The sequence below is a fragment of the Fringilla coelebs genome (genome assembly GCF_963513975.1).
Source record: "Fringilla coelebs genome assembly, chromosome: 18".
Classification (NCBI taxonomy): Eukaryota; Metazoa; Chordata; class Aves; order Passeriformes; family Fringillidae; genus Fringilla; species Fringilla coelebs.
The window spans coordinates 7,460,525-7,472,598 of record NC_140044.1 but is presented as its reverse complement, the minus strand read 5'-3'; the positions used below and the strand labels follow the sequence as shown (position 1 = coordinate 7,472,598).

Below are 12,074 nucleotides of genomic sequence, written 5' to 3'. Positions count from 1 at the left end.
TACACATTGTATTTTAGGATCACTTTACATTCCTAGACAAAAGAGATGATACAAATAAATATAAGCTGTAAAACTATGGACAGAACTATGGACAGGTTCTTTTTCTACAGATCACCTAAGAGAAGGTGGAGGTGAGTGTATCTCCAAGGAGCTGAGAGTTGCCGTCGACAGCTGTGCCCATAGAAGGATCCTGGGTCACCTCTTCAAAAAGAAAGGGGGCTGGAGAAGGCAGTGAGCACCTGGATCCCAGAGAGTCAACCCCCCACTGCACAGTGCAGCAGGCAGCACCAGCGTTCTCATTTCACTTCCATCTCTGTAGCTAATTATGGCTTTTGCAGGTTCTCTTTTCCAGTCTGTGTTTGAGCACAGCAGGAACAGACCCCCCAGGAATTCCACTGAACTCTTTAAAGACTGGTGCACGTTTCCCAGCACAGACAGGAGAGAGGACAGGTCCAGGGACACAGGTGGCTCACTGAAGCTCCAGCGCTGCGTGTTCAGCCAGGGCAGACTTACACAGCCCAGGCTGAGTGAGCACTGCCTGCTCTGATCTGTATAAGGCACCAGGTGCCTGGCAGAGGTATGTGTTTTAGATTCAAGCAGCATGCAAATATTTTTAAAAAGGCGTTAGACCTAAGGATTTAAGAAAGTGCTTTAATTCCTATGCTTCAGTGTCTGGTGCTCCCACTGCCCAACTCCTGCTCTATGCCACTTTTTTAAAAAAAGATCCCATTATACAGATCAGAGCAATTATGTTGAACGTTAAACATTCCTATGAAGAAAAGGTGATGGTGCAAGGCTGTCCCAGGGCCTCTTCCAGGAGTCCAGCTGGATTTCCTGCCTTTGGTTAACCAGCAGGAAGCCCAGATGGTTCAGATAACACCAAAGAAGGGCAAACTCGGCAGGAATGTTTCTTAAAAGCTTCAACCCAGAGCTCAGTATGTTTTGTACAGCTTAAGACAATGTATCTTAACATCAGTGCCACTGAGCATCTGGTGAGGGTTAAGTCCTTTGGAATGAGAATCCAAAGACTTCTGTAACAAGCCCGAGATTGCCCATGAATACACTGACCAAATCTCCACCAAGCCCCAATTTACATACAATGACTAAATATGCAGATTTATTCTTTTCCACTCTACTGAGTTTCTTTCACCTCGCTAATGAATTTCTACAGAGTTAAAAGCAGAGCCTTTCTGACACTGGCTCATCAACATGAAAACAGGTTTGCACTGCAGAGCTCCATGGTACCAGCCCTGCCACGAAGGCAGTTTCCAGCATATGAGTTAAATATAGAATAGAATTCCCTATGGAATAGTAGCAACTGAGGAAAAGTGTGCACATGTGCAGACACAGATGTGTCTGTGTATGCATTATTCACATAAAACATGTGTACATAGGTATGTACATACACGTGGTTATATATTGTGCTGCTGTTTCAGGGTTTTAAACCTCCCCCACCCCCCATTTAATTTCAATTCTCTGAGCACTTAAACCATACAATCATCTTTTACAATGTCTTAGTACAGATGATGTGCTGGAGAGAAAGAAGGAAGAGAGGGAAGAGAAGGTGATGTTATATGCAACAAAAGCCAGTTAAAAGGCTGTCTGGATATAAACAGTGCCTTGTGAAAACAAAGATTATGCTGGATTTTCCATAGTCAGGTTAAAAGAAATTGGTCATGTGCCTGTTCTCTCAGTTATAAGCAAATCCCTCCTTCCTCCACCAAAACTATTACATATATGTAAGTGTGCATACATGTGTATACATATATTACCCTTGTGGCCCAGGAAAGCAGTCCATGGAATGCAGCAGCCAAGTTGGTGTTTAGGGGGCCCACCTGGCTCACCTGGGCACCGTGCCTGCAGGATGCACAGGTGAGCTGTGCTGAGCACTCAGTTCCTCCTGCTCAGGGGGGTCAGTAGAAAGATCTCCAGCCTGGATGAAGTCACTCCGTGGACACTTAACGAGCACAAGGCAGAGTCCACACATCAGAGCATGTCTGCAGCCAGGCAAGTCCTCACACACTCACACGTGTCAGTCTGGAGGGAGTCATCAGTGAGGGAAAACAGGTAAAAATGTTCACAGGATGACAGCCAAGAGCAACCAGAAAAAGTAACATCCCAAGTCTCAATATACAGTGAACTAAAACTTACAAATGAGCTGTGGGACACTAGACAGGGACACCTTACTCTGTCCTTAGTGTGGAGTTCCACCTCCCTCTACCCTGCTACACGAGCCTGCTTTAGTCATAGGGCAGCTTTGCAATGAGACTGTCAAAAGTAGGAGTTCTCCCTCCCTTGTTTTCGAAGTAAAACCCCTGGAATTAACACCAGCTTCCATCACCAGCCTCAGTTAGGTCAGGTTCACTCCCAGCAGGCTCTGAGTGGGCTGGGAGGTGCACAGAGAAAGCTGCTTAACATGGAACAAGTGAGGCACAAGAGGCACTGAATGCTAAACCTCTTCAGACACCAAGGGAAGGGTGTCTCCAAAACTCCCAAGGGTGTCTCCCAAACTCCCAAGAATTCACTCAAAGGCAGCTCCAAGTTCCAGTGCTCTGCCCAGCTGAGAGTCTGAGCCTGGCAGAGAGAGCTCTGAGCTTGTGCTACGTTTTTCATCAACAGTGGGAGGCATGAGAAAAGTGGCCATAAGCCATTAAAGATGTCATATGGACGCTGGTTTTAAATGCCAGGGGCAAAGATGGAGGCAAGAGAGAGGAGGAAAGCTGTGGAGCTGACACTGGCATGCAGAGGTGTTCCTTGACAAGGTGGTTCCTGTTGGTAGGGGTGAGGTCTGTAGGTCAGCTCAGAGGAGCTCTCACTTATGCCTGTAAACAAAGAAACGACTTCTACTGCTTCCTTTCTAGAGACCACTCTAGAGAGTTGTATTTGAGACCCTTTTCTGTCCTACAGCCCTGTGGGGAGGCAGAGCTGTGTGGTGGTGAGGACACGCTGGCCACTGCCATCCTGCCTGTTCAGACCATGCCTGAACCTCAGGTGGTGATGCCAGCCTCTCAAGCAGGAAGAGGAAGAACCATGCACCTTGTCGAGTTTGAACAGATCCTCTGCTTTGGAGCCTCTTTTGGCTCTCACTGTGGAGCTGCAGAGTGGTGGTTCTGTGGAGATGACTTTCAACTCTGTCTTCTCAGCGCCCAACAGCCAAAAAAGCGCCGTGCAGCAGAAGGGCTGGTGCAGGAGGAGGACGGTGATGCTGTGAGGTGATCCCCATGCTTCCCATTGCTCCTAACACACTGTAACGTACCTCATGCATTTTTGATTCCCTAACTAAAATCCATTTCCCACAGAGGCCAAATGCTGAATTGCAAGCACGGATCTTCCCATGGCTCAGTGCCCCTGGACTGGCCCGAGTCAGTTAAACAGCAACAAGGCCATCTCCAGGGAAAGGGGCTGGAGGCTGGCCAGGAGCTCTCTCTGCAGGTTTGTCCTTGTCTCTGCTCCCAGAAGGTAAAGGCTGTTCCCTCCCTGGAGAGGAGTTGCTGGTTTTATTTTGGAACCAGCCCTCGTGACTGTGGGTAGAGCTGAGAAGTGGGGGTGCCTGATCCTGATGCAGATCCCACTGATTTCCTTCCAGTTTTCGGTCTGAAGAAGCAAAAATGAAAATATAAACAAGAAAACTTCTAACAATGTCACCTGTTACTTTCCAAAATTAATCTGCAAAAAGCTAATTTTTTTTTACTGGAGTTATTCTCTAATAAACAGTTTCAGCTTTTTCTCCTGTCCTATGTCCTACCCCCTGAAAGAAGGTTTGTGGCAAGGTGGGGGCTGGCCTCTTCTTCCAAGTAGCAAGTCACAGACCATGGTGAAACAGCCTCAGGCTCTACAAAGGGAGGTTGAGGCTGGATATTAGGAAAAATTTCTTCACTGCAAGAGTGCTTGAGCTCTGGCACAGGCTGCTCAGGGTAGGGGTGGAAGCTCCATCAAAAAAATGAGTAGATGTGGCACTTCAAGATAAGCTTTAGTAGCATGGTGGGGATTCAGCTGGAGGTTGGACTCAAATCTTAAAGGTTTTTTCCAGCCTTAATGACTCTATGTTCATTTTTCTCTCTGCTTTACTAGGAAGCTCAGCTTCACTTCACTGATGACAAATTCTGACCGACAGCAACTGTAGAGTTGCCCCCTCCTGTGGGCCAGTCTGCTCAGGGAAAGTCCAACTCACCTGGGTTTTGATTTTTTATTTAAAGAACTCTCAAAGGTTGAGGCATCCACTTGAATCTCATCTTCATCCTGCAGAGCTGCTTCCAGAGCTGCCTGAACCTTGGGAGCGATGGCTGGACCCTCATAGTTCCTCGTTGTCCGGCTGGGCGCATCCAATTCCAGTAACACGATGTTCTCTGCCTGAGAGGGGAAAAGCAGAATCAAAGTCTCCATGTTTTCACACAAACTGTTACTTTGCCCTCCAGAAACTTAATCTGAAGTACTTTATAAATGTATGCCGGGCATTACAAATTTACATCTCAAAGAAGAACACACAATCCCCTCTGGAATTCGCATTCCCCTGATCACAGGGTGAAGAGGCAAAGGTTCAACCACATCTGGGCTTACCCTGTACCGAGCAGCTGTGTAATTCATCATGGACGTCCTGGCGTGTTGGCTCAGGGGCCTCTTGTACCCCACAGCAGATACTGGTCTTTTCATCATCTGCTGGTTACTAGAGAAAAACAGACTCAGGCTGTTATACCCTAAAACCAAAAGCTCCTCTTGGAGTTTATGAGCTACAAATCCTCTTGGAGTTTATGAGCTACAACATCTGCAAATTCCATGCAGAAATCTGTTTCAACACAGCAGAAACCACCCAGGCTGCATTTGTAGGAGCAGGAAAGAAATATGATAGGAATGCACTGATATTTTAAGGGTGAATGCACTATTACATGTATTTTACATGTAATTATTGGGTTTGCCTATTCGAAAAATCATAATCTCTCAAGAATTCCCCTAACTGTACATTCATATTTTATCCTATTAAGAGGAATAAATTGATTTATTTTAGTTTATTACACATCAAGAAGCTGCAAACTCTAGAGGGTCAGTTTAAATCCCCAATTCAATCCCTCTTTTGTTCCTGACAGCTAGAGGGTTTCCTGTGACCTGTAATTCCATCCCAAGAGCAGAAGCACACTCACTCCAGACGGGTTATGGGATGTAGTTTCCAGTTGTCTTCCTCTTCATCAAGGAATGCTCTGTTCATGATCTTATTCTTTTCTTCCAAGGGAATAAAGTTTTCAATAATCAGGTGCCTACATGCAACCACAAAAATGAGAAATATACAAGAAACATAATTAGCAATGACTTTCCTCACTGCTCCTCTCCCACTGATGTAATAAGAGCCAGGAAAAGGAGGAATGGTTTTGTTTTCTCATGGTTAAATCTTATTCCACAAGTATGTGCAAGGCAGTCCCTCCACTCCCTGCCCCAAGAAGCCCTCTCTGTTACAGTTAATAGCTTACTTAAGTGATGTGACTTACTTTAGCTTTAGTTCCCTGGTGAGTTCATTCTGGGTCTGTTCCATTTCCTGGCGCCCCTTGATGTGCTCTTCTTGGAGATCATGGATCTCTGCCTTCACAGCTTGCAGCTTGGAAAATAACTGGAGCACACAACAAGAGCCAAAATCCATCACTTGCCAAAGCTCCTCTCACTTTCACACACAAGTGGATTTTATTCCCAGCCTGGTAGACAGGGAATCATTTTCTTTTTACCTTTTTAAGTTTTTTGGTCTTTATGTCCACCTCTTGCTGAAGAGAACTGTAGGTCTCCTTCAGCTCTAGTGTTTCCTCATCCTGACTCTCCATCTGTTGCTGGATTTCTCGCTCCCGACGTTTCTGAAGAATGTGAAAATATGGCATTAAAAGCCTCAACTACCTTGTCACCTCCAGCTGACACACATGAAACCAATGCTCAGGAGGGGTTTCCTTCCCTGCCTTCCAGTTCTTCATATCTCTTGCCACAGAAATACCAGAAACACCTTATTTGTTCTTATTTGGCTATTAAAATCAGGTAATGCGAACAAGGCTCAAGCTTCAACTAAAGGAATCAAATGTCATTTTTAGAATTTTTTTTCTTTCCTTTTTATCAGTTCGTACTGGTTATTATGTACTGTTTAAGAATCACCAACAGAATTTGCATAACAGAAAATAAACTTTTAGCACAGAGTAAAGACCACTCCCTTGAGCTAAAGACTAAACTGGTACTCTTAGAAGTTTTACAAATATTTCTTCACTTACAAACAGCTCCAATCAAGACAGGAGATAAATCTTTACCATGAAAAGCTAGAAGAAAACTTTTATAAACCTTCATTACATATTTCTAATAATGACAAATATGACACAAGCCCTTCCCCCTTCTTTTCAATAAATTATTGTCATTAAACCAATTCTAGGGTTAACCCTGGGAAATTTTCTGGTAATTTCCCTGACACAATGTTTTACAAAAGTTCAGCAGCAAGGCATTTTATACAAAATAACAAATCCCTTTCCTTGTACCTGTTCTGCAATTTCCTGTCGTTTCTGTTCCAGGATTTTCTGCTGCTCATTTGTGTGATCCACAATATTTTTCCCTCCCACCAGCAGCTTGCTTTCCATTGTCTGAAAAGAAAAAACAGGGTCAGAAGTTTCTCTCAGTGACTACAGAGGGTAACTTTCTCTCCTATGGATACAACTTCTTAAGGGCAGCTCCCTTATTTAACCCTCTCTTTCAAGGCAGCTGCTACAGGAATCACTATTTCTTAAAATTCCTATAAAAGTGTGGGATTAATGCAACAGTAACTTGTTTAGAATAAGGTACCACTGCAATGTGTGGCAAAGCTGGAGAATCAAAATATGTGCTTCCTTGTAAATAACTTGTTAATGATCTGTGACAGAAGGAAACATTTTTAGTGCCGCAGCTTGTGAAAAGATGCATTGTCTTTTACTGTGCCAATTGCTTAAGATCAGCCCATAAGAACAATGAAAAAACTCATGAATATTGAAATATGTGATTAATGGCAGAAATTTCAGCTTCTGGCTAGAAATGGTTTATTTTAAAATCTTCCAATGTAAACACAAACCACTATTCTGGAAACCTTCAATGAAATATCTTTCCAAATTGGGAAATCCTTTCTTTTCCCCCCAGCCTAAGGAAAGTGCTTTCAAAGCGTATCACCAGGAAGAATTCTACCTTGATTTTAGCACTCAACATCTCTGTTGCTTCTTTCTCTCGCTTCAGGTCCTCCATTTTCTTCTCCTTCTCTTTCAGCAGCCTCATCTTTTCTTCTGCTACCAAGCTGTGATCCTCGACTATAGCTTTCTTCTCAATCTCCAGCTTTTCTTGTTGCTCCCTCCAATAGTCATCTTTGTCATCTCCTTCATCCTCACCCTCTTCAGTGTCCTCCTCCTCTTCCCCACCCTCCCTCCTCCTTTCCCTCCTCTTTCTTTTGCCAATAGACCGTTTTTCCAACTGTGCCTTGAGTCGAGCAATCTCTTCCTGGAATTCCCGCAGCAGAGCCTCCTTTGGATCCTCGTTCACCTGTGGCTTGTTCTTGATGTTTTTGGCACGGTTGGCGTATCTCAGCGTGGTCAGGGTCTCCTCTACATTGTAAGAGGCAGGGCCTATATTGGCCACCATCACAGTTTTGGCATTGCCACCTAATGAGTCCTGAAGTAGCCTGGTCAGCTTGGAGTCCCGGTAGGGTATGTGCGTGCTTTTGCCATCTACCAGGGCAGAGATAACATTGCCCAAAGCTGAGAGGGACAGGTTGATTTTAGTGGCTTCCTTCAGCCTTTCCCCCTGCGCTCCAGTCTTTGCCTGCCGCTCGCTGCCTGCCAGGTCCACCAGGTTGAGCTTCCCCACACGGATGTGGTTCTCTCCATCCAGCCCCAGCTCGCTGCACTCGATCGTGATCTGGAAGATGGCGTGAGATCGAGAGCTGTGCTCGTTCATGTTGGTGGCACCCACGGAGCGGTTCTGGTTTCCCAAATTCATGATGTGCTCTATCTCTTTGACGCTTTTCGTGACAATGGTGGTCAAATCCTTAACAAAAACCCCTGTGTCTGGTCTCTCCTTCAGCTCCAGCCGCTTGGACTGATCCTTTGATAACAAGTCTCTGATTTCTTCTTGGTATATTTCCAAATAAGATGCTCTAACTAAGTATTGCTGATTTTGAGATCTAGAGATGTGGGTGAAGATGTGCTCAAATGAATTGGGGATGACCCCTCTCTTTTCGGGATCACCACGCACCCCTTCCATCGTGTATGTTTTCCCTGTCCCAGTCTGCCCGTAGGCAAAGATTGTCCCATTAAACCCTTGCAGAACAGAGTCCACGAGAGGCCTGAAGGTCTCATCGTAGAGTTCGACCTGTTTGGAATTCCAGTCATACACAGCATCAAAGGTGAACGTTTTAGGCAGTTCATGAGCTGATCCCCGTGGATTCTTCACTGAGACCTGCCCTAACTTGACATCCACGTTGACAACCTTCTCGTAGGAAGCAGTTTGCTCCTTGCTGTTCATGGGCCGGCAGCGCACGATCACCCGCACGGACTCGGAGCTCTTTGCCTTAGACATGACGGCGGGGCTGTGCCTGCTGCGATCCTGCTGATGGATGATCCCCTGCTGCACACCTGAAACAAAAACAAAGCAGGAATGTCTGAAGGCAGTTTTCTGCAGGGGACAGCTTTTCACAAAGCCAAAGTCTCGCCTCATCAATTTGAGCAGCTTTTTGCGTTCATTAAGTTGCAAGGGATTTTGAAGTATTAAAATAATGTACAACATGAAAAACCTGTAAAGGCTTGAACTGAGACAGAATTATTTTACCAAAGGCTGTGCATCAAATGGAATCATTTTTACGAGCTCTGCTGCAAAAACTCATCATGAGACCACATCTTTACAGTTGGTAAAGATCCTTTTCTTGACCCTTAAAAATGATAATGAACCTTTTTAAACTATTTATGAAAATAATAATTTGCCAATAATTTTCTTTGCAGTCAGGTCTTTTGTTTTAAATCTCCCATTTTGAAAATCTAGTACAGCCTTGCTCTCTCTGGAGCAAAAGGCTGCTATTATCTTTTATTTTGGCAATATACTTTTATCAGGATTCCCCACAAAAGCCAGCCCCGCTCAGCTACACTGACCTACTGACATCACTCCTGCTCTGGTGTTCCAGCTGCATCAGGTTTACAGGATTCCCCATCAACCTAAAATCGTGTTGCATAATCCCAGATCACAGATCCAACTCATTCATGACTCTGGGTAGAGAGGGAGGATACACTGGTGCATCCTCCAGACATCAGCAAGATGAGCTGCCTTGGAAAATGGAGCCAGAAGCCTGTGTTCCTGAACTGCTAAAGCAGCCATTGCTAAAGCCTCACACAGCAGATCTCAATGGCACAACTTGGGGAATGCCATGCAATTTCTAATAACCCTTTTAATTTCCAAAATATCTTCCAGGAAGAGCCCTGAGGTGCCTCTGCCAACTAGAACTAAGTGTAAAACTAATACACACAGGGAAGCCCAGGCAGTGCTGGCACAGGTTCAGGTGTGGCCTCCTTGGGATGCGTTCACTGTTCCCTTCCCAGCCGGATCAGCAGGAAACAGGGATTTTTGTCTAATTGCTTTTCATTTGATAATTGCATGTCTCAGGAGAGCTTCTCCAACAAGGTGGCAGAGAACTGCAGGGCCAGAGCTATTGGATGGAAAAGGAAGCACAATTCCAGCCCAATATACAGACAGTCAGACTGGCAGAAAGTAAAAAAGAAGTAACAGATAAACATGGTTAAGAATTGTACAGAAACCTCAATATGGCCTTGGGAATTTCCTTGGGTCTGTAGGGGGAAACTCTTTGCTTCTCACTCTTCCCATAAAAGAACTGAACTGGACATTTATTCAGAACTCACTCCACACCCTGTTACAGGAATTTTGGGTGGCTACTGAATAAAACCATTTCCCTCCTAATTGACAGCTCCGGATAAAGGAGACCTTCCTGTCTGACCCACAGCAAACACGAATTCTGGAGCGCAAACACAGAAAGAATAAGTAAAATGAGGACAAATCTTGGCAGAATCACAAAGAACAACTCTCCCTGTGTTCATCCTGAGGAGTTGTATACATTAACACACGCTTCCCCTTCCACAGCTCCGAGAGACATTCCAGTAATTCAAGTTCACAAGAGACAATTTTCTGACAAGGTCACATGACAACCACTGTGTCACGTATCTGCATGCTCACACTGGCAAATACTCGAATTAGGCACAAGTTCTGACAAGGAGAGCATGGATTTATTTTATATATTGAATATCTAAAATACTATTCTGATGAGAAATGACGCTTTTGTAAGCAACTATGACAAATATTAAATGATCAGAGTTAAGTTAGTCTTGCCAGAGGTACACCTTGAACAAAAATTATGTTGCACATTTGCTGCTCCTCTGGGTGTACCTCCTCACCACCAGCTTTTGACACCTTTCCCCACTTCACTTGCAAGTCTCTTTTTATAGTCACAAACAACTGATTTTACCCCTGATGTGGGCTATTTTCATAACAACCCATCCTGAATCATCTCCAATTATTTTAGCTACTGCGGTGAAGTTTACTGGAAGCATAACAAATTATGGTTCTTCTCAGATTTATCCAAGTGTGTAACTGGAAAATAAAACCAATTAGCAGGCAGTGTTTGTATTCCCCAGAAACTCCTGGGCAATGTTTGAACTGCCAGAGTGGCTGGACATGAATGGTCAGAAAGCTGGGAATGCTGCTGTGCCACCCACTCTTCTCCATCAAAGATGGGAATTTTTTCATGAAATTAGTTCAGCCTAAAGTGACCTGGGCCAGGTCTCTACAACTCAAGCTCAAGGTCAATGTTGAGATAGATGCACTTGCAAATGCACCCCTGGTGACCCAGAGGGGAGGATGGGTAGAAATTGAAGCATTTTTATTTATTTCAGTCAACACAAGGTTATGCCTGAAAAAAATGAGCAATGCCACAACCTGAATACAAGGTGGGGCTACCACTTTTCCTCAGAAACTTCCAGGATTGAGAGGTGCTGTCTTGGACATCTGTGCCCCAGGCATTGTGCTCACCCCAGCCACCTGCCCTGACAGGTGACATCCTGAAGCTGCTCTGTCTCCTACCTTAAACATCTCTGAAAGATTTTCTTGGAACTGCCCAACCCCTTCCCTTGCATCTCCGTGCATCCCGAGGTACCATTCAAAACATTCCATTGCTTCTCGCCATTCAAATCTTTCAAATATTTGTGGTTTCATAATGTCACGCTTGAATTGTGTCCTTCCCTCCGTCCCAAGCCAAACCATCCTTGGCGCTGCTGTTTTCCTTTCCTCTCCCTGCCAAACGCTCCGCAGGCCGGGCAGGACATCCCGGTGCTGGAGCTGGGCCGGCGGTGCCACCTGCGAGCCCTGACTCCACTCGGTGTCTGGGGTCACCTGTGGTCACCTGTCACCGCTGTCGCCTCAGCACGGCACCCCACGGGCGCTCCCTCCCCCGGGGAGCCGCGGATTCACCCGAGCATCACCCACCGCCCTCGCGGCTGCGGCACCGGGCGCTGCAGGGAGCGGAGCCCGGGGACAGCGGGGAGCGCCCGTGGAGAGGGGAAAGGACCGCGGGGGAGAAGCACCGGGAGCGGGGGACACCCACCCGAACGGGGCCACCCGCCCGCGGCATCGCCCCCGCAGCCCGGCCGCGGGCGGGTCCCGCCGCCTCCCGCGCCCGCTGTCCCGGCCGTGCCCACGGCTGGCACGGGGAGCACCGGGGACACCGGGCTGGCAGCGGCCCGCGGTGTGCCAGCCCGGGGAGGGGGGGTCGGGGATGCTCGGGGCGGGGTGCGGGCGCGGTGCGGGGCCGGGCCGGACTCACCTGCGCCGTCACCATGGAGCCGCTCGGGCGCTCCTCCCGCGGCCCCGGAAGCGGCGCGGCCGCTCCGCCCGCCCGTGACGCGCTTCCCTGGCAACGGGCGCGCCCGCCCCGCGCCGCCGCTCCCGGCTGCGGCCCGGACAAAGGGGCCCCGCCGCGGGCATCCCGCACGCCGCCAACACCGCGAATGCCGGGGTTTGCCCCAGCCGGGCGGGTCTCTGCCGCAGCC

The 12,074-nt window shown here is 46.9% G+C and overlaps 1 protein-coding gene across 1 annotated transcript; it reads right to left on the bottom strand.

Annotated features, from left to right (window-relative positions):
- Nucleotides 1–11,890, bottom strand: KIF3B (kinesin family member 3B). Its single transcript, XM_084217856.1, has 9 exons — nucleotides 11,849–11,890; nucleotides 7,165–8,603; nucleotides 6,492–6,593; nucleotides 5,709–5,831; nucleotides 5,478–5,596; nucleotides 5,136–5,249; nucleotides 4,558–4,663; nucleotides 4,172–4,350; nucleotides 1–3,594 (listed from the first exon to the last, which is right to left on the bottom strand). Exons 2-9 carry the CDS (start codon nucleotides 8,545–8,547, stop codon nucleotides 3,498–3,500), a joined length of 2,223 nt encoding a protein of 740 aa, XP_084073982.1. The 5' UTR covers nucleotides 8,548–8,603; nucleotides 11,849–11,890; the 3' UTR covers nucleotides 1–3,497.
- Nucleotides 11,891–12,074: the final 184 nt, after the last annotated feature.

Excerpts from the sequence above, each read along its gene's own strand:
- KIF3B (XM_084217856.1), bottom strand. The coding sequence starts at position 8,547 with ATGTCTAAGGCAAAGAGCTCCGAGTCCGTGCGGGTGATCGTGCGCTGC. Across the intron at positions 6,594-7,164 it reads TGTTGAGTGCTAAAATCAAG|ACAATGGAAAGCAAGCTGCT; the intron begins GTAGAATTCTTC and ends TTTTCTTTTCAG. Across the intron at positions 5,597-5,708 it reads AGACCAAAAAACTTAAAAAG|TTATTTTCCAAGCTGCAAGC; the intron begins GTAAAAAGAAAA and ends TGTGTGCTCCAG.